The sequence below is a fragment of the Arvicanthis niloticus genome, chromosome 29 (assembly GCF_011762505.2).
Source record: "Arvicanthis niloticus isolate mArvNil1 chromosome 29, mArvNil1.pat.X, whole genome shotgun sequence".
NCBI classification, from domain to species: Eukaryota; Metazoa; Chordata; class Mammalia; order Rodentia; family Muridae; genus Arvicanthis; species Arvicanthis niloticus.
In genome coordinates, this window is record NC_133437.1 from 18,672,520 (window position 1) to 18,698,446 (window position 25,927).

The window sequence follows — 25,927 nt, forward strand, 5'->3', positions numbered from 1 at the left end:
AAATTATAATACTAAAGTATAGTACAACGCCCTTGTGTCCCTGCAGCATGAAACAGTGAGAGGAACCAGCAAAGGCACAGTCACTCAGGTTTTGTCTGGAATTTGCTGGACTGTGAATGGACCTGTATTCTAGACAAGTCATGCTGACTTTACTAAATCTTTCTAAGGCATTTCTTTGAAACCCACTTTAAAAGTTTTATTTATATAATGTATAGAGGCATTTTGCTTGCATGTGTGTCTGTGTACCTAATGTGGCTTTGGTGCCTGTGGAGGCCAGAAGTGGACGTCCAATCCCCTGGGACTAGAGGTGCTGGGACCCAAACCCAGGTCCTGTGTAAGAGCAGCTGGTGCTGCTAAGCACTGAGCCGTCTGCAGAGATCCCCTTCGTGTCAGTACTTGACGTAGAACAAATGCCCAGTGCCGCAGCAGCTCCCAGCTACGTGTGTTCAGTGAGGAGATGAACCGAGATCTGGCGCTTCTGAGTCTTCTATGCTGATGTTGAGGAATATATGATTATACCTCTCTAATAATATGATCTGCTTTTCATATTAGGTTCCCGTGGCTAGAGCGAGCATTCTTTGGCTAATTGGAGAAAACTGTGAACGAGTTCCTAAAATTGCCCCTGATGTTTTGAGGAAAATGGCTAAAAGTTTCACCAGTGAAGATGACCTAGTGAAACTGCAGATTTTAAATCTTGGAGCAAAACTATATTTAACTAATTCCAAACAGGTAAGAGACTGATGCTTATTCAGCCTGATAGATAACTTCCCTTACTCTACCCAAGCCCCTGCAGTCTTCCCATGTGTTACCCCATGCACTCAGTGATACTGGACTCTGTTGTATTAGGTCCTATGTTTGATGGCGGGAGTGCAAACAAGTCATTCTGCTCTAACAGTAGAAAAGCGAACTTGAAGGAAGAGCTGTGGTAGAGGTGTTGAGATGCAGTGGCAGTGAGGGAGTCCAGAATGTCTGAGGCAGAAGGAGAGGTCAGCTTATCTCTGAAGATGCTCGAGAGGGCCCGGAGGAGGTCAGTGTAGGTGTGCAGAACAAGGGGAGGGGAGAGCAGCGCAGAGCCGGAAAACTACTTGGGGAATTTAGGAAATCTGTAGAGGTGCATGCGTTAAAGTGCATACTATGATCCCTTAAGCTAGTGAGGTGACCTCCTATCACAAATGGGATGCTTTATGGAGGCAGGGCCTAGGACAGTTAGGTCAAGAGGTGGGGTCCACCTGGTGGCTCATGCCTAAGTTGTTTATTATTATTGTCATCATTGCTGTTAGGCCCTTTATTTCATAGTGGTAAAGTTCTCCATTTAGATAGTCTAGACCGTGGTCAGGGTCGTTTTCCTCAGTGCAGCATCGGTTGCTCTTATGTTTTTCATGAGCTAAATCTTGGTGACAGATTTGGAGGCCAGTTTCTGAACCATACTGTTGTATGTTTCACGTTGGCTCTCTCTGATGGCTGTAGACACTGTGCCATATGGGTGAGAATGCAATGAGTTTTCAGAGTTCTTTACTATTTCAGAGTTGATTACTTTTAATGATATAAAAATGGATGATGTGGCCTGTTTCCAATGTTTATCACTTTTTCTTTTTTAAAGAAAAAGATGGCTGGGGAAATTTCTGAAAGAAAATTGCACTAATTAATAGTTGTATGTACCGTCAGGTCAATAGTGTATTTTAGTTATGTAGTTCATGACATAGTGAATATTAGGTAGAGACTAAACTAATTTCTTTGACTAAAAGATAAAAATATTTCTACATGTGTTTACTTTAGCTGTCTTTAAAACTGAATAGGTAAGACTGGGCCAGTGTTTAGAACCGGCTTTGACAGAGTCCTAGGACTTAATTTTGGACCCATTTCCCTGGGATCTTGATAACTCATTGAACCAAGACTTTGTAAGTTGATTTTTTAATAAAGCTTAGTGTTATTTATATACTATTTACTATTATTTATCTGTATGCATAGAAAATAGTTGAGTAGTAAATTTTGCTTCTTTAAAATGTCTATATTGCTGTTAGGGAAATGCCGAAATCAGTAAAGTTCTTGCTGTACAAGCATGAGGGCCTGAGTTGGATATCCAGAAATCATTTAAAACTAAAAATAAAAAGGCTGAGTGTAGTGGTTCATACTTGCAGTCCCAGCACTAGGGAGGGAGAGACTGAGGGTCCTGGGCTACTTGTTCATTCAGCCTGTCCTACGTGGAAAATTCTCGGTCAGTTAGACATCTCATACAGACAAGGTGTGAGTGCAGGTGAGGGGGCTCAGTGGGTACGAGTCCTGCCGCCAAGTCTGGCAGTCCGAATCTGAGCCCTAAGAACCACATGATGGAAAGGGAGAAGAACTAAGTCTTACAAGTTGCTCTCTACCCTCCATATTAGTCTCCTCCTCCCCTCCTCTCCCCTCCTCCTCCCCTCCTCTCCCCTCCTCTCCCCTCCCCTCCTCCCCTCCTCCTCTCCTCTCCCCTCCTCTCCCCTCCTCTCCCCTCCCCTCCTCCCCTCCTCCCCTCCTCTCCCCTCCTCTCCCCTTCTCCCCTCCCCTCCTCCCCTCCCCTCCCCTCCTCCCCTCCCCTCCCCTCCTCCCCTCCCCTCCCCTCCGCTCCCCTCCCCTCCTCCCCTCCTCCCCTCCTCCCCTCCTCCCCTCCTCCCCTCCTCCCCTCCTCCCCTCCTCCCCTCCTCTCCCCTCCTCTCCCCTTATCCCCTCCCCTCCTCCCCTTCCCTCCCCTCCCCTCCCCTCCCCTCCCCTCCCCTCCTCTCCTCCTCTCCTCCCCTCCTCCCCTCCTCCCCTCCTCCCCTCCTCTCCTTTCTGTCTTCTCTCCTCTTCTTCCCTTCCCTCCTCTCCCCCTTCTCTTCATCTTTTCCTCTGAGTGAATGAATGAATGAATAATAAACATTTATGAGGACAAAGAAAAATAAAGTGATATCCTCTGAGGAAGAACATTTCCCAGGTTGACCTTTAACCTCTACAAGCATGTGCTTGCTTACCCTCACAGGAACACACACACACACACACACACACACACACACACACACGGCGGGGGGGGGTGTTCTTTTTAAACCAAAAGCAAAGAGAACTCAAAGATGATTTTAATACCATTTTCAGATGGCAAAGTAAACTCTAATTAGCATGACCTTCCCAGAGATAACAAATATAAACTGGAAACTAGAAAGCACAACTTTCTAACCACTCAGAGTAAAGAGAGACGTAACAAGAAGATACAGTGTGTGTGTGTGTGTGTGTGTGTGTGTGTGTGTGTGTGTGTGTGTGTGAGACCTGGAGGGAGCAGGAGGCACCTAGTTGGCACTGTGCATGGCACCTATGTTCTGAAGGGGAAATCGAGGGCAGCATGCATGCAAGCAGGCTGCAAATGGGACAAAATTACAGAAGATTCTCGAGCGCCAACAGTAGAAGAGCCTGAAATCTGTGGATAAATTGCCCAGGTTTTTGACTGATTCCTGAGAGGTCCACCAAAGCAGCACCCTAAGAATAAAAGACCTGGCCTGAAATTTGAGGTGCAACCAAGAAATAGAATATACTCTTTGAACCCCACCAAGTTAATGGTGTGTTGAAGCTAACAGAAACTCACTGCTAATTAAAGAATGTTGACAGTGTTGAGAGTGGTATCTGTAATATAACATCTGTAATCCAGATTTTCTCAGCATAAGGAGAACCACAATGGGGTGTTGTGGCTTAACAGGTTTCAAGTTTCATTGTGGAAAGCTGAAAGAGTTCTACAGACAGAAGTTGCTAATGATTGGTAACAGTATAAATGTCATTGAATTATAACCTTAAAGTAGCAGATTTTATGTTTATTTAACCTCAATTTAAAAAAAAAGATGATTGGGATTTGTATCAGTTTTCAAGAAGGAAAAACGTCCTTAGAAACCCAAATTATTTGGACACACATTAGGATTTGCAGGTAAATGTTTTGAAACAACTGTATGAAATGGCTAATGATGTAAAGGAACGTATACTCATAGTGAGTGAAAAGATAAGAAATCTCTGGAGAGAAATTAAATTATTTTAATAATCAAGTAGAAGTTAGTAAATCTGGATTGGGCACGGCACACACCTTTAATCCCAGCATGCGGAGGCAGGGCAGATGGATTCTTTGTGAGTGAGTTTGAGAACCTTATCGACATAGTCCACGCCAGAGAGGGATGCAGAGAGAGGCCCTGTCTTGGAAATTAAAAAGTAATTCTAGTATAGAAAAATGGAACGTTTGGAAAATCCTTCCTGTGTGGACCCAGACTGACCTAAGGCTTTCTGAGAGGCCTTGAAGAAAGGACAAAGGGAGCTTTAATTCATTGTCTTTGCCTACGAGTAGACCTGAGAGACCAGCAGGGCTGCAGCCTTAAAGAATTAAGGTTTCTGTTCTTGAGAAGTTGGCTTTTCCTCCTAAAAGGTTCTCAGTTCCAAGGTGCTTTTGATAGGCCCTGTACTCCCTTGTACAACTTTGTTTGGTTAGACTTCTGCTGACTCCGCTCCATTTCTCCCTGGGAAATAGTATATAAGATGCTATACTTTTAGCAGGGCGGTGGTGACGCACGCCTTTAATCCCAGCACTTGGGAGGCAGAGGCAGGAGGATTTCTGAGTTCGAGGCTAGCCTGGTCTACAGAGTGAGTTCCAGGACATCCAGGGCAACACAGAGAAACCCTGTCTCAAAAAAAAAAAGATCCTATACTTTTTAATACATTTGCTTGGCAAGACCTCCTGACACCCAACTTTATTATTTTCCCTATCTTCTATCCTCTGCTCACGGTTCTTTACTCATGGAACTTAGCTCATGGTACTTCCTCTTTTTCATTTGAGCCCAAGTTAATGTGTCTAGTCAACTGCTAGAATTTTTTTAGGGGAAATGAGTTTTCATAATCAGGGAGATAGTTCAGCTACTCGTAATCACTTTGTTTTTCAGGAAGGAATCTACTTCTTTGGGCCTATTCCGTTAGGAAAAGGGCAGTATGGTCCCTCTCTTGCTAGTTAGTGGAGTATAATGTTAGGTAAAGGTGTCCAGTGGACAGCACTGTGGCATGTTCATAAGGAAATGGGGCCAGAGTGTGGGAAAATGGTGTAGCTGCTGAAGTTGGGTACAAGGCACGAAGACTCAGCATGGGTTTGCTTCAAATGGGTATTAGCTCTTAAGGGTGACCAAAGAGTGTTTTCTAAAAATCATTTGCAATAAAGTCTGAAGGTTTAAGTATAGAGATAAATAATGGGTCAATGTTGTTCCTAGCCTGTTTTTATCTATAATTATGGCAAGTTGCAAACTCAAAGAAAAAACCAAAACAGGAAAAATGCACGCATTTGCCTGTCAGTAGGACACAGTTGCTGTCAGCTTTGCTCCATCTCTCCTTTTAAAAGTGATGAAGCCTGCAGCTCCTGTTGGCCTCACCCTTCCTCCTTACTGCAAGCACACTGTACTGTTGGGGTGTCCATTCAGCCAAGCTGATTTTCATTCTCTGAGTGCGTATTAATAAACTCATATTTCCTCGTGGTTCTCAGACGCCTTCTACTTTATTATAGTTTTGCGGCTTTTCATGTCATGTCTTAGAAATAGTGATATGTACAGATGTGGTTCATTTCCTGTTTGATATTCTGTGAGATACTCACGTCTACTACTTAGAGAGTGATCACTTTTTACTCATTGAGGCACTCTGGTTCTCAGTAGGAAACCGGGTGATTGTACTGATATCTCGGGTCCTTCCAAAGCAAGGAGCAGGACCTTTTCTGAATTCTCCTCGCTTTGCCTTTTGTTCTCATTTGACAAAAGGCTTGGTGCTATGCAGTGACAAGACCCTGCCCCTGCCCCTGCCCCTGCCCCTGCCCCTGCCCCTGCCCCTGCCCCTGCCCCTGCCCCTGCCCCTGCCCCTGCCCCTGCCCCTGCCCCTGCCCCTGCCCCTGCCCCTGCCCCTGCCCCTGCCCCTGCCCCTGCCCCTGCCCCTGCCCCTGCCCCTGCCCCTGCCCCTGCCCCTGCCCCTGCCCCTGCCCCTGCCCCTGCCCCTGCCCCTGCCCCTGCCCCTGCCCCTGCCCCTGCCCCTGCCCCTGCCCCTGCCCCTGCCCCTGCCCCTGCCCCTGCCCCTGCCCCTGCCCCTGCCCCTGCCCCTGCCCCTGCCCCTGCCCCTGCCCCTGCCCCTGCCCCTGCCCCTGCCCCTGCCCCTGCCCCTGCCCCTGCCCCTGCCCCTGCCCCTGCCCCTGCCCCTGCCCCTGCCCCTGCCCCTGCCCCTGCCCCTGCCCCTGCCCCTGCCCCTGCCCCTGCCCCTGCCCCTGCCCCTGCCCCTGCCCCTGCCCCTGCCCCTGCCCCTGCCCCTGCCCCTGCCCCTGCCCCTGCCCCTGCCCCTGCCCCTGCCCCTGCCCCTGCCCCTGCCCCTGCCCCTGCCCCTGCCCCTGCCCCTGCCCCTGCCCCTGCCCCTGCCCCTGCCCCTGCCCCTGCCCCTGCCCCTGCCCCTGCCCCTGCCCCTGCCCTACCCCTGCCCCTGCCCCTGCCCCTGCCCCTGCCCTGCCCCTGCCCCTGCCCCTGCCCCTGCCCCTGCCCCTGCCCCTGCCCCTGCCCCTGCCCCTGCCCCTGCCCCTGCCCCTGCCCCTGCCCCTGCCCCTGCCCCTGCCCCTGCCCCTGCCCCTGCCCCTGCCCCTGCCCCTGCCCCTGCCCCTGCCCCTGCCCCTGCCCCTGCCCCTGCCCCTGCCCCTGCCCCTGCCCCTGCCCCTGCCCCTGCCCCTGCCCCTGCCCCTGCCCCTGCCCCTGCCCCTGCCCCTGCCCCTGCCCCTGCCCCTGCCCCTGCCCCTGCCCCTGCCCCTGCCCCTGCCCCTGCCCCTGCCCCTGCCCCTGCCCCTGCCCCTGCCCCTGCCCCTGCCCCTGCCCCTGCCCCAAGAAAAGTAAGTAAATATGAACTAGAAAGGAAGCCTCTGATTAGGGCTTGAGCTCAGTGGTATAGCACTTGCCTGGCATGCCTGAGACTGTGGGCTCAATTCCTAGTATTCCCCGCTCTGGCAAAAAATCAGACAGGGAGATCTTACAGACAGTCTTTCAAATGGTTGTTGTTGAATTAAAAAACTTCATTACGTCACAGAAAGGAACCTTTTGGTCATGAAAGTACAGAACAGCAGTGCTGCTTAGATTTGCCTCTAGGGTAGGTTAAGAATTCTGCGCAGTTCCCAAATGTCTTTATCAATTTCTTGCCTTTAAAGATAACTGTTGTTAAACTGGATGCTGAATTTTGTGTGTCTTTTTTGATTCCTTAGAGTTATGTCTTAGACTTGTTTTATGACTATTTTACATGACCTTTACTAGTTTGTTCTGACTGTTAACCACATTCGTGCATTGTCTAATGACATTTTGGACATTAACAGACCATATGTACAATGCTGGTTCCACCAGTACTTGGTGATGCAGTGTGTCTGTCTGTGTGTACAAGTGCACCCTGCCCCACAACGGTGGCGTGGCCCAATGACACCTTTCTCAGGGCATATCTTTGTCATTGGTGTGTAACTGTCTTAGGACACTATTGTGTGAATAAATATTTGCCATTTCATTACTTGTTAGAATAGTCAGGTAAGGATGTGGTGCTCATCTCTCACAGACAATTTAAATACATTTTCGTAGCATTCCCTCAGGTTCTCTCTTCCTGAGTACCAGCACTGTAGAGGGTGTAAGTGATGTAAGTGATGTTTGATGGCCTTAGCCACTAGTTGGTAACAGCACCGGTTTCTTAAATCTAAACAGGAAAATTAAACTAAAATCAAAATTTAATAAATGAGAGCAGAGGGTACTGAGTATTTCTTTAGCGCCCACTCTATCTCATTTTCTTGTTTTATGTCATTCTTGTATAAAACAGTGTTGTTTGAATTTTGAACTGAACCCTTAGTGGTGTTAAAATGCCATGGTTATTTACTCAACTGCTCTTCCCTTTCTAAAAGTTTCCCTGGAGAAGCCTAATTTATGATGATTGTCTAAGTGTCTGATCCAGTTGTGTCCTCAGCTTTAAAGCAGTGTCCTTAATGGTTGTTTCAGTAACACACAAGTAGCTTTCTTCATGACAGCTTAGAATCTCAGTCTCTGTGATACTGCTGTTGAGTGCCATGAGAGTTAAGAACACATCTATCTATAACCCCCGTGCCAGCAGGAGAGGAGGAGCTAAGACAGGTCAATCCCTGGCGCTTTTTTGTCCAGTCACTTGAAGCAATCCATGGGCTCCAGGTTCAGTGAGAAACCATGTCTCAAAACATATGGTTGAATGCAACAAAGGAAGACACCCAAGCTGATGGTTGTCGCACATGCACACACGTGTACACACACACATGCACACATGTATACACACATACAGCACACATACACACAGATATTGTGATATATAGAGAATACATTGAAATGACAGCAGTTTTGTAATTTCTAATCATAAAATTTAACTTTGAAAAATACAAGAGAAAATAGACTATTTTAAAAATGCATTCTTTAGAGACAGATAGCAAAGAAATTGCTTACTCTAGTATGATGAATAATTACTGTACTTATTTTAATGCATTGTTGCATAAAGATATACATTTTATGTTATGAAGAGTTTTATTTTAAAAATACATTTTAAGAGAATTGTTCTATAAGCTTATCAATAATTTTATACATATATATTTTAATTATTTTCAATGTAAATATTGTTTGTTAATATTTTTTTAAAGTTTAATTTTGAACTTAGTTTGGGGGTTAAGAAATTTATAAGCAGAATGTATGGCTGCCAGTTCAAAAAGTTACGTTCCCAGACTTCATTTCTCTGGTTAAATGGAGTTGCATATTTTCAGTGTCAGTGCTCAGAAAGACTTTGGTGTTAACTAGTTGTGATTTTCCCTCTGATTTGCAGTAGTGACGGTTATGTGAGTTCCCAGCTCCCGCGTGCAGGTCGTTATGGCAGCGTAGCTCATCCTGCATAAGCTGTGGCTGAGTTGTGTCTCTCATCTGTCGGGGACTGGCTAATTGCCATTCTTTAAACAGGAATCATGTACCTCTCTACTTACGGATGAGGCAACATGGACAGCGGTTGTTGGTAACCAGATTCAGGAAAGCCTGCAAGCATTTGTAATTCTTGTGTTTTAAGAAACCCGTGTTAATGTTTTCAGATACCTTGCTTCCAAAAGAAACTTCCTTCCTCTCCGGGCCAGCCCCTCAACTGACTTATTTAGAGCCCAGCTGTCCCTGGCCTCAGACATGCTGCTCTAGCCTTGTCTTGTCTTCTCCCTGTCGATTGGTTCTGTTGTCAGTTGTTTGTAATGTGTGTACAATTTTCTAATAGTACTAATCTTTGGGTAGACTTCTAAATTAAAATTGCCTTTTTATTTAAAAATACTGTAGTTTAAAATACAAACCTATTTTGTTACATTCCAGTTTTGGTTTAATTATTATTAAAATCATCTCAGTATACATTAATGCAGTGTGTTCAGAAGTTGCCTTAGCAAGCTTGATTATGGTGTAAAAGCTTACGTAAATAAATGAATGACCAATGTTCCTGGAGGCTGTGAGCAGCATGGCGGACAAATGGAAGAACTCTTTATCCTAGTTTTTAGAGGGCATCAGCAGCTTGCTTTTATGAAAAAGTAACAGCTAAATGCACTGCAAATAATTTGCAGTAATCCAGTTCAGTGATTCATGTGTCTGCTTTAATGGGTCATAATTCAGGGTAAAGTAACGGAGTGCAGTCAGAGTGCAGACACTGCCTATGCCAGGGACAGTAGCTCTTCATAAAGCACACCTCAGGAGAAGCAGTTTGCCAGCCCCTAATACTCTCTGATGTTTTGATGTCCTGCATATTTTGCCGATTAAGTTTTGAGTGCCATGTTTTTAGTTGTATTTCCACATTCATTATTCTCACGTAGACCCTTCAGCGGGTTTGCCATATATGATTATTTTTTTAATGATGCCTTTCTTTCCACTTGAGCAGTTTAATAATCTAGCACATGGCTGCTTCTCAGGGCTCAGCGTTCACCTCCCCAGCACAGAAGAGGACATGTGCGTTGGCTACAGAATTCCATTTGCCATGTTAGAAATGCATATTCCCCATGGAAAGACATTTGTTTGACATAACCATTCATTTTTATTACATCTTTAAATATGTTTATCCAGAGTTATCAATAATCATAAATAACCGTATTTTCAACTTGTTCTGTTTTTTTCGAACAGACAAAATTGCTTACCCAGTACATATTAAATCTCGGCAAGTATGATCAAAACTACGACATCAGAGACCGCACAAGATTTATTAGGCAGCTTATTGTTCCGAACGAGAAGAGCGGAGCTTTAAGTAAATATGCCAAAAAAATCCTCCTCGCACAGAAGCCTGCACCACTGCTAGAGTCTCCCTTTAAAGGTATGATCAGACGCATAACTGGAAAACACAGTCTCTAGAAATGTGTCCACGAGTCCCATTCCTGATGTGCTTCCGATTTCTCTCTGAACACACACGACTTCCATGTCAGTATATGAGAACAGTTTGCTTGTACATTCAGGGCAAGTTTTAATTTTATGTTTGTTAAAGTTTATTTTTCTGTAGACCTTGTTCTCTTAAATAATTTCAGGTCCTCTGGTTTTTATTCTCATTAGACAATCTAACCTTACAGTAGATAAAATAGTTTTGTTCTTATAGACATGAGCTTTATTTCTGCTTTAAATACTTTTATTTTCTGATACCTAATAGTAAGTTATTAATTAAATATCCATGTACACTAATGTCAGTATCTCTAGAAGAAATTATTTCATACAAATATCTTTTTATATTCAAGTTTATTTTTCAAAGAAGGAACTTGTTCTTTTCTCTTATAAAAAAGCTCTTATAAAAAGGAGACTAATTAATATCTTATCAGTTAACACGTAGCTATTATGGTTGGGGGTCACGTGGTTATGTGGCTTGGTTTCCACATTATTTCTTATTTAATTGTTGTAAAACAGTAAATGCAATTCAGTTTGGCACGAAAACTATTGAAATTCTAACTGTGTTTGTGCCAAGGCATGTATATGGATTGTTTAACTGTGCTGTCATTCCTAATATTCACAGTAAAGTAATTTTTAGAGAAGCTACATTTCAGAGCAACACCTCTAAACACACTGACTGATTAGCTTTTTTATTGACCATTATGGGGGAGATTATTGTAATCTATGGGCTGAAATCAGTTTTCTGACCTATGAAGAGCTTCCTGGTTTATATTTATTCCTTGACATTTGTGGTAATATGCCAATTACCTTGAGCTCTGATATGATTGTCATCTGTTATATACAGCTCATATTATTTATTTTCTATTTTCTTCCATTTTTAATAGATAGAGATCATTTCCAGCTTGGCACCTTATCTCATACCCTCAACATTAAAGCGTCCGGGTACCTGGAATTATCTAATTGGCCAGAGGTGGCGCCTGACCCGTCGGTTCGCAATGTAGAAGTAATAGAGTCAGTAAGTTGACCTTTCTGAGATTAATTTTGTTCTAGCAATGAGAGCTTCTGGGGTAACTACCATTTTATATAAAATCCTTTGGGCTGAAAACTGAATGCTGTTCTTGTGTTTCTGAGTGTAATGTGTTAGATATACCTTCCCTTAGAGGAACCAAACATTGTGGTTTTCCTTGCCGCTGTACATGGACTGTTCTTTGCTTCAAGGAAATAGAGAATTGAATTCTCTGCATCAGTGCCAGCCACATTTGTGGGATTGCATTTGTAGCTGTGTAGATTCAATTTCTAACGTATTTAGTTTCAATGGATTGAGCTTTTTCTACTTTGTTGGAGATTCGTAAGCTTCCTGTCAGTGTTTTTATAAATAATTTTTGCTGTTCTTTTCCAGAAAAGAAAAACCTGCACAAAATGTACTGGGTTTTCTGATGAGCTCTGTTTTAAGTGGTGCTTAAAAATAGGTGGAGAGCATTGTGTACCAAAGATAACCTTGACAAGGTTACAACTGCAAATGAATAATACACTTTTCACATTTAAAAAAAATTGCCATATTATGTTCTAATTCTTTTCTTAAATATACTAGATGATAGGCTTAAATAATTATTACTGTTTACTAGTATTACCTGTTTATTGTTTCATAGTAAGTTTGATAATTTAAGATATTTTGCTTGCACCTAGAAATTGTGTGAATATATTCATTGCTTTTTAATTTAAATGGAGCAGATGAGAATTACGTTCTTAATGTTTTCCTCACATAAATGCTGCAGTGAACTAGAATTCAGATGATCAGAAGCTGTTACTCCAGTTGGAAAACTAGTTAGGTTCCTCATTCCCTTCACACGAAGAAGAAGGAAATCATTATTTTGAGCATAGCCATGCACTGTGATTACGCTGAGAAACAGCTTTCTTCTGAATACAAAACTGAAAACCCTGGCTCTGGAGCCCACCCAGCAGTAAACGGTTAATAGTATCTTAGTTCAGAGCCCTGTCAGTGACGTGTGACAGATGCCAGCAACAAATGCATAATGACACCCACATCCACCCCAGTTGTTGTTTTCTTTTTTTTTTCTTTTTCTTTTTTCTTTTTTGAAACAGTTTCTTTGTATAGTTCTGGCAGTCCTGGAATTTACTATGTAGAACAGGCTGACCTCAAACAATTATCCACCTGCCTTTGCCTCTCAACTGTTGAGCTCAAAGATGTATCCCATCATGCCATGCTCAGTATTTCTATTTTATAGATGAGGAAGCCAAGGTTTCTGATGCCTAAATAAATGCAAGTTTCCATAGCTCCTGCAGACCAGGGTTCTACTTCCGTGTCTGCTGTCTGGCATGTTCTCCATGCTTTCCTGTGTTATCAAGGAGAGGACGCCTGAGCTTGTGTGCAGATTGCTGCTCTCTGTGTTCAGTGCCATCATTTTCATGTTGTAGCAAATGATGAAAACAGGCTGGGGAGAGGCTCAGTTGGTGAAGTGCTTGCCAAGCAAGCATGAAGACCTGAGTCTGATCCCCAGCGACCACGTAGATATCCAGCTGTGGTGGGATACATCTGTAAACCCATGCTGGTGAGACAGAGACATGAGAATGGCCCTGTCACCGTCAGCCTTTCTGGCTGAATTTCTGAGTGCCAGGCTCACAAAGATCCACAACATTGACTGTGGCCTCCACACACAACCCTCACCCCATGAACACATAAAACACGTGTATTAAAAATAAAATATAAATATGATAAAAATAAGTTATAAAAACCCATTTCGTGCCTGTTCAGGCTTGAAGCTAAGTTTGCTTGTTTTTCTCCCAAACCTAAGCATTGCTGAGCACATTTCCCTTGTGTGTACAAGTTTTGTCAGATGCCGGACTATGAAGCGCGTGTTCTCTGCTGTGGTCCTTGTGCAGACACCCTCTTTCCTGCTAAGTGTGCTTGCTGGCTCTTACCTTGTTCTCCTCTCGCCTGATTGGCAGCACAGTGCTCTGGCTCAAGTAGAACAGTCCTTTTGTTCTCCCACCATACCTGCCCACTCGTTACCTTCCCCTCTCCTCCCTCTGGAAAGAACGTATCTTCTCAGAAATTGATAGCAGTGCTACGCAGGTGAAGTTTGTCTCGGCGGTGGTCTGAGGTTGACTGCCTTCTTACATTTTCATGTGTTGTAAGCATTAACTCTTATAGGGACAGTACATAAGCAATCTCTCTTCCTATCTTCATTTCAGTTGCCCTGTTCAACAGAGACAAATTGGTTTCTTTTTTATTTTGCTGACTATATTTCTGAAATTAATAATTAATAACTTATGGAGAATAATTATAGCTAATGGAACCAGATTTAAAGGCATCCATTTAAACCATAGAACAAATAGATTTCTTCTAATGCTTTCTGAGATAGTGGCTTAAAATGCTCTATGAGGAATGGAATGAAATATAAATCCAGTGTAGCTGGTTCTGTTTTGAGATGCATTCCTCGCTGTAGAGAGTGTTGCTCAGATCATCCCTTTTTGCCTTGTTCTCTACAGTCCTCCCCCGAAGTCATATCAGTGCATTTTGTTCACATGATACACTGTATTATTCTGGGTTTACTATCTAGTGATCCTCTAAGGTCAAATCTCATTATTATGAAATATAACTTAGGAAAAAAATGGCTAAGGCTTAGATAATCTGACATTTTAATCAAAACAACAGGGAGCCTAGTTTGTTTTACACTAGAAGTCACTTTGAATTACACAGCACCGTTTCCAGGACATCAGATGTGATGTATATCTATACTAAGGTTCCAGGACATCAGATGTGATGTGTATCTATACTAAGGTACCAGTGAGTTGTGTGGCCCCTTTAGAGTGTCTTGTTTAGTTACAGAAAATCCTTTTTTTTCTAGTTACACAGGACTTTCTTTTGCATATCAAGGACATCTTGCTTTATATAAACATGTATGTAACATGTTGTGTGGAGGACCTTAGCTTTCCCATCACTCCCTCTCTTTTCCTTTTCTTTGCCTCTGTTCTCTGGCTTCCAGCTCCATAGCTCTCATACCAGAGTGACAGTCCAGTCGTGTTAGGCTTTGGGCCTTTAATGTATGAAACTCTGTGGAGGTGGAAACCCGTGGATTTAAATTATTTTTATTAGTTTTCTTGTCATTTCCCAAGTAACGATTTTTCAGGCTACTGGAGTTTCTCTCGGCATTCGGGTTTTTTTTTTTTTTTTAAGCATGAATATTTTTGTTTGTATTAGTATTTTAAAACATATTCCCAGAAAATTGTAATGATCCTTTGGTGTATCATGCTGTAAATAATAATTTCTTTGTAATAATAATGCATATATATATATATATATATATATACATATATACACACACTCTATATGTACATATATATGTATAAGTAATATATATACATATATATGTCTCTATATCCATATACACACACTCTATCATGCTGGCACACTCTGGAAACTCAATTAAAAGTGTAATAAATAAGTGAGTCTTAACCGTTTTGAGCTTTTAAGAAATCCTCATTTCCTTGATTTTTAGTAGAGAAGGTGTGAGACTTAAATTTTCCACAATGAATCAAGGTTGTGGTTATGACAGACTTATAGTAAAGATTTCTTCTAAGGCCGTCTTTCCGGAACACCAAATAGGATAATTTTCTTAAATGCAAACAAATATTTTACAGGTGTTAGAAATCAATATTCTGGGGAAGTAAAAAAATAAATAAATCACACAGTATATTAGAAGGCAGCTAGTACTGGCTTTAAAGGAGTTGGGCTTGTGCTGAGGTGGAATCACTGAGAGCATGACCCTCATACAGAGCAGGTCTCAGAGTCTTGGAGACTGGCAGTTGTGGAGTCTGCAAGAGGAAAAGGAAGTAAGTGGCAACAGCTCGATGTGCCTGGGGAGGGAGACTGCTGGAGACTTTGTCCATGTATCTGAGTGAATTGGGGAGCCATGAAGGTTTGAAACCAGAGACTGGCTCGTCCTGACTGTCTAGCTGCTGTGTTCAGCGGACTTTGGTTGGAGTCAATGGAGAGGAGAAGCAAGTAACCAGTTAAGAACCTCCTGTAGCAGTCCAGGAGAGACAGGTGCCCAGACCAGCATGGAAAAGCATGTCACCATGGGTTAAACAGGAGGCTATGAGGAGTTAGCCTTTAGCTTAGCAAGATGATGAGTATTTACTGCCAACATTCACTATGGTTTGCTTGCTTTGTTCCTCTTACATGTCAAGTAAGCTATTGTTTTTACTGTAGGTTAAGTTTTCTGTGGACCAACACACACATTTGTTAAATAGTCGGGAAATGTAACAGTAGACTCTGAATGAGAGTGTACATTCTGTGTTTGGAAATGGACACCTCTGCTGTTAGGACTGCACGTCTAGCACTTGGCTTCTTTATGGAAGCATCAAACTTCTCTTCTGAGTTCACAGTGAACTTGCCAGGAGTCTGCATCCCATAATAAGAATTCATTAATGTTTCCTTTGTTTATATAAACAGACAAAAGAATGGACCCCACTAGGAAAAACAAAGAAAGAAAAACCTGTGAAGAAATTTTACTCTGAATCTGAGGAGGAGGAAGAGGAGGAAGAAGAGGAAAAGGAAGATGAGGACGAGGATCCCTCTGATAGCAGCAGTGACAGTGGTGGGCTTTATACTATTTGAAATGTATTGTCACACTATAGATTGCATGTCCCTTATCTTTTCCTTTCTCCCTCCAGTCTGTTACTAAACTTAAGACATCTCAGAATTCATTATTTTCAGAACTAGGAAGTTGAGAGCAGTATGCACTGAAAAAAGTATCTAAGTATGGACCTAGGCTTCAGCTGTACCAACTAAATGGGACACCTACCTTTCCATCTGATAGGTGAAGAGGAAGACTTTAAAAGCAAGCCTTTAACCCCAGCACTTGGAGGCAGAGGTAGGCAGAAAGATCTCTTGATCAAGGCTAGTGTGGTCTAGTCTACAGAGAGAGTTTCAGAACAGCCAGGGCTACATAGAGAAATCCTGTCTTGGAAGACCAAAAAACAAAACAAAACCCCAAAACTTTTTTTTTAAGATGTATTTGTTTATTTTATGTATTCACCATTGCTTTCTTCAGACACCCCCCCCAAAACTTTATAACTAAAATTTTGCATGTGATTTATATTAGTGGACATGTTTGAATCACAAGTCAAAAGTATAACTTGGTGGCAGCTCTGGCCCAAGGCGATTTCCTAGTTCTCTACTACTTTCTCACCTGCCCTATGAAAATCTTTGTAATATCTGATAAATTAATCCCAATACATTGTCTCTTATATAATAAGCCAAATGCCTCAACTCAAAAGTTAACATAGAAAATATGTAACTTGAAGAGTGAAGTAGACCATTGAGAAAGATTGTTTCCATAGTTAATTGGATTGTTTCTGTCATGCACTTTATTTTATACCCTACACATGTGTCTCCCTCTATCCTATTTGTTTACGAGCTTGTGCCAGTTTCTAGATTAGCATTGTTCATCGTCTTTAAAGGCATTCTGTTAACGCTGTGGCTATTGTTGAGCTTGTCTGAATACACAATATTGAGTCCTGTGTGAGGGCTTCTTCTATACCCCAGAGGAAAATAACTGCCTAATGTGAGCTGGACCTAGGTTGCCATTGACTCTCATGTGACGACAGGCAGTGGATGAATTTGCTGCTGCTGCTGCCTGCTCCCCTTTTCTTTGTGTGAGGGTTGAAGGGTGGGTTGTTGGGTGGGTGAGTGTGGTGCATGCCTGTGTGTGAGGTGAGAGTGTACACACGTGGAGACTAGATGTCAATGTTAGGTGTCTTTCTTTTTAAAAATTTGGTTACACATATTCATTTGCATGTGTAGAAGAGAGGCACAGTTGTTGGCACTTGTGTAGAGATAAGAGGCCAGCTTGAAGGAATCAGTTCTAAGGGATCAAACTCAGTTTTGCAACAAGGACCATCTCTTTAGCCTTAATTTTTGAGGCAGTGTTTCACTGATCTAGAGCTTACTGTTCTTTTCTAAGCTGAGTAATGAGCATCCACCGCCACCCACCCCCCTCTACCCAACACTAGTACATGCACAGCACCATGCTTGGCTTTTACATTTGTTGGGTGCTGGGCAGCCATATACAGCTTCTCATGCTTGTGCAGCAAGTACTTTATCCACCGAGCCATTTCTCAGCCCTGTAATTTTTTTCTGTTATTTCTAGTATAAACCAGTTATACTACTGTGTGTGTGTGACTTTTTTTCAGTACACATCCCAGTTGTCTTTGTTTAGAAGCTTTGTTTGCATGGGTTTGTGAAAGATGTCATGGTGAGTGCCTTCCTGTGTGCCAGTCCTGTTGTGCTCCAGTCCCTGGCACATGCTTCCAGTCATGTACTTATCACAACAGCTTGCTGAAAAGGAAACTGAGAGTCAGAGGTTGCATAATTTGCAGTCTTAGAGCTGGGGAGTGCCATAGCCAGGATTTGAACCTGGACATCCCAGGGAACCCTGCTTTATAGCCAACTCTGTGACAGTCTAAAAGCACCAGCTGTCCTGGCTTGCCCTGCGGTGTAGAAAGGAATCTTAGGAAGCAGGTGTTGGAGCAGTATTTAACCTCAGGTTGTGCTCAGGGCACTTCACTGGGTAGGCACCAAGCAGGGCCAGTGTATGGCTCTGCACCTAAAGTCATTTGTAGCAGTGAAAGTTAGGGTGCATTTTAATAATACACAATATATATGTATTTTGTGAGAATGGCCCACATGTAGCCCAGGCTGCCCTTAAACTCAGGCTTATTCCTCCTGATCCTAGAGTCACAGGCATGCTCCATCATGCTCAGCTCTTAATTCACCACTTCTGCAAGAACACAGGTGTGCTGTGTTATCTCAGATGGGAGACTGTCAGGCTAGCGAGTCATGACTCTTGAGGAATTTTGCTTGCTGCTTATATACTTAGACATTTTGGGGGAATGACTTAAAAGGTCTTTTCCCCCTCAAAATTGGTTCCTAGGAAGATCTAACTATTGCCTTATTTTTCACTAAATAATTTCAGTAACAAGTAGCAGAATTTAAAATAATTTCTTATACCACTTACTCATTCTTTAAAAAAAAAAAAGGTATGCCATTGCTAGCTGCTCTAGGTTTAAAAGACCCTCTCAAGTTGATTTTCTTGTTCATCTTGCCTTTGCTGTGCTTATTATTAGAGCATCTTCTTCTGTCTGAGTCCTCCCAGATTGCCTCTGAACAGACCAGGTCCATCTAAGTCAGTACCTCCTTCCCCTCAGTCTCTGTGGATGGTACGGTGTCCTCACATTATAAAATGGTCGGAGTGAAGAGCAGCTGGTCTGTCTTGCAGAGAGCGGGTCTGGAAGCAAGAGTGGAGACACAGGCAGCAGCAGTGAGGACAGCAGCGAGGACTCGTCCAGTGGACAGGACAGCGAGTCTGGAAGCGAGGCAGAAGCGGAACAGCAGAGGGTGGCCAAGAGGAACTCCAGAGCCAAGAAGAAAAGGTGATGTAGTCAGTTTTCCTCAAGTCTCAGCTAACAAATGCCGGTGTGATTTCTCCAAAACAGATGTTAAGTCTTGACTTGGGTGCCATTCTTGGGTTTCATTTTGGGCCTGAGGAGATCTTAGGGTACTTTGCACCTTGGGAGACTGCCTTACGTGACAAGCAGTGAGGGTTAGACACTTAGTCACCTTGTGCTGCAGTTTTGCTGAGGGCTAAAATGAAAGTCTTCAGCACTTTGCCATTAGGTAACCAAGACAATTGATTTTTCTAAATAATGTTGCATTAAAAACAATATGATCCAAATATCAGAGTCAACAGCTGTGAAGGAAGACGGTCAGAAGATATTTAAGGGTTAGTGCTTTTCAAGATCCGCCATTATCAACATCGTCCTCATATTAAAGCGTCATTAAGATTTGGAGTAATTGGGGCTAATACCTTGGATTGTATGGCTCTGTTTTCCCCACCCGCTGCTGTCAGAGTGGCCTCCGCTGACTCCCTGGCCCTTGTCGGGGGCCTGCTGCCCACTCCTGTGATGAGCTTGCAGCTTGGCTCAGTCGTGGCTGACAGCACTGATTGCGCGCAGTACGCTCTCTGCTCCTTTTATTACAGACAGTAATTAAAGCAGCTCGCCCTGCCACTTCCATAACAAACACAGCATAATGCCCTAATTATGACTTTATTAATTTAAGTCAGGATTTAATGATTTTAAAAGTGATTTATATTGTTTTTCCTGTTCAGAACAAATGAAATCTGTAGGTTAAATTAATACAGGCTTTTCATCATTGCAAAGTTAAAAACCTAGTTACCAGTAAATTCTTCTCATTAGGTTAACATCTGAAACTCTAAGCAGTAAGGTAAACAATAATTACCATCAGAATTGAGTGATGCATAATAAAATAACACTTTTACCTTTAAAATCTTATCTGCAGTGCCAGGAGTGAAGTCTCCTTAGAATAGCTCCCTTGTTGCAGGAGTGAGGCTTTGGCTTGTCATCCCTGGTGTTTGAGGACACTGCTTGGCTTTCACATCAGACTAGCTGTGCTGTGCTGATCTGGTTTAGAAAAGTGCTTGTTTCTAGATGTTTTTCCTCCACATAGCAGTGTTTCCTCAGAGGGCACATGTCATCATGATATACGCTTTTAATCACATGCTAGTTCCATTTTTTTTTCTTCAGAAATGTTTTTGTTAAATTTTTATTTATGTTTGAATTCAAAGTAATCGTTACAACAAAAAAGACAACCACAAAGACAGTCTAAGCTGTTCATTTGTAGGTCCATGTTTTAAACAGTGCATTGGGGACAATATATATTGCTACTATTTTGTAGGAGAGAAAACAACATATCTTTTCATCTTCAAATATAATTACATGTGCTCTGAGATGTTGCCATTACTCCATTTTTAATAAACAGCAACCATATTTCCTCCCCAGAAATCAATTCTGAGAGCTATTGATCCTTCTTCCCACGCTGCTTTCCCTCCCCTGCTCCTTCAGCCTGTCTCTTAGAGCTTGTTTGTTGTTCGCCTGCACAACTTGGAAGTTCTTGATAATCTTTAAGTCTCCTCAGAAATTACTCTTTAGTAGTGACCGGTGTTTGTTACTACCTTTCAGTCGTACATTCCAGAGTGTCTTCATGGTAGAAACAGTAGCATGGTGGAGGCGGTCAGGACGTCAGAGGGAGGCAGGTTTGAATTCAGAGTTCAGGATTGCCTCTCATGCTAGTGTGTCCTTAAAGTTGTTTACCCTCAGATGTTGGTTTCCTTGTAAGTGGGTTAGTAATGAGGCCAGGAAGAGAACATCTGCAATAGATCATTAGAATGAAGCACCTAGACCTGCCTGGCCTAAGGGAGATTATTAAAGACAAAACAGAAAAACGTTAGATTGATTGGCTGATTGTGTATGTGGGAGTGTGTGCATTTGTGCGTGTGTACGTGTGCACCATGTCATGCAGGGGCTTGAGAAGGTTAGGACAGTCTTCGATCCCCTGGAACTGGAAGTTACAGACTGCTGTAAGCTGTCATGTGAGTGCTTAGAACTGAACCCAGGGTCTTGTAGAAGAGCTGTAAGCACTCTTAACTGCTGAGCTAGCTCTAGTTCCCAGGTTAGAGTTTTAAAGGAGCCCACGTATGTGCATACATGCATGTACACTTGCGCGCGCGCACACACACACACACACACACACACACACACACACACACACACAGTGGAAAGAACTAGACTGCATTTGGAGGGACCTGGAGGCAGTCAGCTAGTCTCCATGCTCTCCATTCTCTTTGGGGAATAGTTCTGTTTTGTCCACTCACCCCACTTCTGTTTCTCAAGTCATGTTCCTAATCTTGGGTATCTAGTGTAGGTGTCTCTTTGAGTGTTGTCATAAAGCACCTGCACTGTGTGCTTATTGCTTGCGTGCCTTGTCACTGTGGGTGTATTTCTCTGTATGCTCCAATGCACCACAGACAGAGTTGACACCCAGGTCATCTGTGTCTCACTATTGTTATCTAACATGAGTCTAACAAGTAGTAAGAAATATTAGTTGACTCTTTGAATAAGTGAATAGCACTTTTAGTGAAATGATACATAAAAGAAGCCTGTTAGAGTGTGGCATGGTGGCATACACCTTCTTCCCAGCATATGGAGTATGAGGCTGGAAGACCAAGTGTGAGGCTAGCCTGGGCTACATAGCAACCAAGCAATACCCTATCTTTAAGTAAAAAAGGAGTTTCCTCTGAGCCAATTAACATCTTCTTACATAATATATCTAAGATCACATTTGTGTGCTTGTCTGGTTGATTTTCTCAGAAACAAACAAACAAAATCTACCAAATGCAGGTCTGTTGGTAAAAGTAGATGTGCAACCTCTTAAACTTATCAGTAAGCAATATTTGAGACCTCATTCTAAAACTCAGCCTGAGTTCTTAGAATTTCTTACTGTTAGCTCTTTATTTTCCGGAGACCATCAGTCCCCTCATAGTATTTTTCTGTATGGTTACTGCGTATATCAGCTAGTGTTGTTTTGTGATTTTGCCTTTGAAGTTGCTCCAGCTTACTTGGTAACTAACACTACCTTTATTATTATTCATTAAATTTAATTTGTTTCTGTGTGAGCGCATGCTTCCCAGTGCACATGTGGCGATCAGAGGACCACCTGTGGGATTCGGTTCCGTCCTCTCTGTAGGTCCTGAAGACCAGACTGTGGTTGTCAGGTTTGGCTGTGAGGACCTTCTCCCTGGGAATCATCTAGGCAGCCCTCATTTAATTTTCCTATCTTAGGATTTTTAAGCCATCTTTATTGTATTTTATAAAATTACTTAAATTTGTCTACATAAGGGTTTGCAGTTCATTTATATCTCAAAATTCATCTTTATTCACAGTGATTCAGAAGATAGGGAGAAGAAAAATGAAAAATCTAGAGCTTCTGAATCATCCAGTGAGGAATCCAGTTCCATAGAAGAAAGTTCTTCAGAATCAGAGTCAGAGTCAGGCTCTGATAGTGAACCTGCACCCAGAAAAGTGGCTAAGGTAAGACCACGCATGTGCTGTGACTGACATGCATGGACAGCTTGTAGCTTCCTCCAGTTAAGGATAAATACTTTTGAACTGGGCGGTGGTGGTCCATGCCTTAGTCCAAGCACTGGGGACGTGGGGCTGTGATGGGAGAGGGGGAAGCAGGTGGATCTTTTGAGTTTGAGGGCTTCAGAGCAAGTTCCAAAATAGCCAAGGCTGCACAGAGAAGCCCTATTTGAAAAAACTAAAAACAAACTTGCCGGGGGTTGGGGGGTAGGGGGCAGCCCCGGTGGTTCTTCTTTCTTGTTTGATTCTTCTGAGAAAGGGGAAGAGTGTTGGGTGGGTTGTTGTTTAGGATTGCTGTTTAATAAGAAGACATTTTCCTATCTTAAGTCTATGTGGCTGACCTGCCTTCTGGTCCCTGTGAGGAAGAAACTGCTTATAAAGCACCTCGTCCTAGGGCACCAGAGAGAAGGCAAAGTAGCCTCTGTCTCTGCTCGCTGAAGTCACAGGAAGAAAGGGGACACTTTCAGAAGTAATTTTAGCATTCATTTCTAAGTTTTAAAAAGTTCCCCATGAAAGATCTCTAAGAAAAAAAGTAAAAGGGGCTTGTTAGAAAAAGGGAGAGATAAGGGTTGTCTAAGAAAAAAAGGGGATGTGGGAAATGCTCTCCTCTCTTTGTCCTCGGCACTTATACATCTTTCAGAATGCATATCGTGTGGTAAAAAGTTCATCACAAGTTTACATGTAAATTCAAATCATAAATAAGTTTACAACAGAGAATGTTTACATGCATATCCATTAGGAGAGATTATCTGGCTAAACATTCATTTTCAATCCCAAGCTCAACAGGTTCATGGAGAGCTAAAACTATAACTTTTTTGATTAAGTGATTAGTGAAGTTTTGTAGATAAATCCAGTCAATATTTTATCTTCTATCCTATCACTTATAGTAAGTAAATTGTTAGATCCCTTTTTATGACCTTTGGTTAATGGTTTTACAAGCTCTTGAAATGTGGTCTGAGTGGTAGATGCCTGCTTGCTCTCAGAAGCAATTAACTCATGATACGTGGAGACTGGCAGAGTTTTCATTGCAGTTTTGACTATCAGAAAGGATTTAATAGCAGTGTTATAAAAGAGCTTAATAATTACTATAATTTTAGGAATTCTTATAGTATCATCATCAAGGAATAAGAAATCATCTATTTGTTTATATAGCATCACTGTAAGACAGTATATCTTTGTTGTTCTGTGGAGATCTGCTCAAAAGGGTAGGCTAATACCTAGTAATTGTTATATATATTTAATAATAACAGGAAAAGCATATAAATATCAGGAATCTTTCCTAAAATGAATTTCTCCTAGTCCTTGCCAATCAGAGCAAATTCATCATAGATTTTAATCCAACGTGGACCCATCTCAGGAAGATCACCTGATAGTTTTTAGCTTCTTCTTGTTGACTCCTGACACAAACTAACAAAAAAGAATGAAATACTTTTGAAAGTTGAGTGTTTTGTTAGAAAGCTAAGGAACTAAAGAAGACACCTTCAGCACAGGCAGGCACATCCTTTGTCTATCTTAGGATGTCATTTTCTATCTGTGGTTAGATGGAAAGGCAAGTGTGTGTGTGTGTGTGTGTTTATTTAAATAAGTGACTTTATTGTTGTAGAATATCCCCCTTCTATCAAAGATAGATTATTATTAATCTATCTTTGTATTATTAGTAATGAAGGCAGATGGTAGCCTCTTTGCCTTCATTTAGATGACAGAGTTGGTGCTGGAAATTCACGTCTTGAATCTACAGCTTGAATCTTACTATTTTTCTGTCATCTGGACAGTGCATTTGGGGGCACATTGAGCATCAACATGAGATTTTTGAGATAGCTGGAGTATATTGCCTTTCAAAATTCTTAAATTTGTGGTGGTCCATGAGTCAAGTATGGTGTTCCTGTGGGGCGGTAGCACCTTCGTGCTTCAGTCTCCTTGTCTGTAAAGCCAAAGCCGATCTCTTCCTTGTTACGGCACATCTTGGAGAGACAGATGCACAAGAACAACGTGGAGTCCAGTTTCAGGGTTTTGTATGTTGCTGTTACTTGTTTTGGTCAGTTGGTTGTTGGTTTTGGTTTTTTGACAGAGGGCTTTTCTGTGTAGCCCTGGCTGACCTAGAATTTGCTCTGTAGACCAGGCTGGCCTCCACTCAGGGCAGTTTGAATACTGTTTAACTGGGACCTGGACTCCCTGTGGCTCTTCACTCCTGCACTTTTCTACTCTTCTTAAACAATATTGAAAATTTAAGTCTGTTGTCAGTTGTGACCCCTGATGTGTATCTACCTTCTTCCGAAGACAACTGTGAATCACATGCCACCTCTCCTCTCACTCCAGAATCTTCATTTGCTTACTCTTTCTGTAAACATTTAGCTCTGGCTGGGAATTCTCTGTCTACTAAGCTAAGACGAAGCTCTACTTCCTTTGACCTTGTTTTGTGAGCCTGCTTCTTCCTTCTTGGCTTTGTCTTCTGCCATCAGACCCCCTTAAGTGGCTTCCAGCCTTCAGAGGGGAGCCAGAAATGGAACAGAGTGAGTCTCATGCCCTCCATCTCCTACTTACTAACCCAATTAATTCTTAGTAACTTCTCTCTCCACACATATTGCTCTGCAGGGCAGTCAGGACCCTGCATGTTTCCTGCCATGAAGCCTTTTTTCTCCCATAGTCTACTAGAGTCCTAGCATAGTAGTAACTAATATTCTCATCGCTCTGCTGCCAGGTCTTCTCCCCAGACTTAGACCAGATCCTTAGGCCTGTCTGTGGTCACAGGCTCTGTAAACCTAGCGCTCAGCCTACGCTGCACACCAGCAGTCGCCCTGGCCCCTGTACTTTCCTCTGACTCCTTCCACTCTGAGTTTACATAATTACCAAGACCATCAGATTTTGTATAAGATTTTTTATATCTGTTTCTTCTTTCCTCCTTTGGCAGTCTAAATCCACTCTCCTTTGGCTTTGTAGACCTTTGCCATAGTCATCCTCAGATTGGGGTTTTTCCAACCCTCGCCTTGAGCACAGTGTTGGATCAGGCTGCAGGGGTTGGCACCCTGGTGTCATCCAAGTTCAGTGAGCTCCATGTCTGAATCTTCTCTCATCTTAATCTGTTCATGTTTGGATGTTCACACTTTTCTTATGTGTGTTCTTGGCTCTTTCTGAGCCTTTGTTTATGCATGAAGAATTAAGAAAATAGAAGATGAGTAGAGAGTGGCCTCCATTAGACAGTGGCCTTGACATCCCTGGTGGGCGGTGGCTGCAGGGAGGGTGTCCCTCCTGGATATCTATCTGTATTCCTGAAGGATCTGTCACCTGATACTGCGCTGTGATGAGTAATGGCCATAGTGCATGATTTGGTTTAAGATTTGATTATTTTATGGACAAGTTGACTTTTATGTGCAGGTGTTCCATTCTGAAAGAAAACTTGATTTTTTTTTTTTTTTTAGATTTTTTAAATTTATTTTTTGTGTATGTGTGTTAACCTGTGTGTATACACGTGTATGCCCACAGTGGCCAGAAGAGAG

General features: G+C 42.7%; 1 protein-coding gene across 3 annotated transcripts in view; it reads left to right on the top strand.

Annotated features, from left to right (window-relative positions):
• Ap3b1 (adaptor related protein complex 3 subunit beta 1) overlaps positions 1–25,927 on the top strand; it is a 199,072-nt gene that overhangs the window by 96,624 nt on the left and 76,521 nt on the right. For all 3 annotated transcript variants that reach the window (XM_076927169.1, XM_076927170.1, XM_076927171.1), the window contains exons 15-20: positions 553–729; positions 10,161–10,347; positions 11,294–11,424; positions 15,886–16,030; positions 18,713–18,866; positions 22,235–22,382. In XM_076927169.1, coding sequence (XP_076783284.1) covers positions 553–729; positions 10,161–10,347; positions 11,294–11,424; positions 15,886–16,030; positions 18,713–18,866; positions 22,235–22,382 — 942 coding nt within the window. The remainder of the gene's footprint in view (positions 1–552; positions 730–10,160; positions 10,348–11,293; positions 11,425–15,885; positions 16,031–18,712; positions 18,867–22,234; positions 22,383–25,927) is intronic.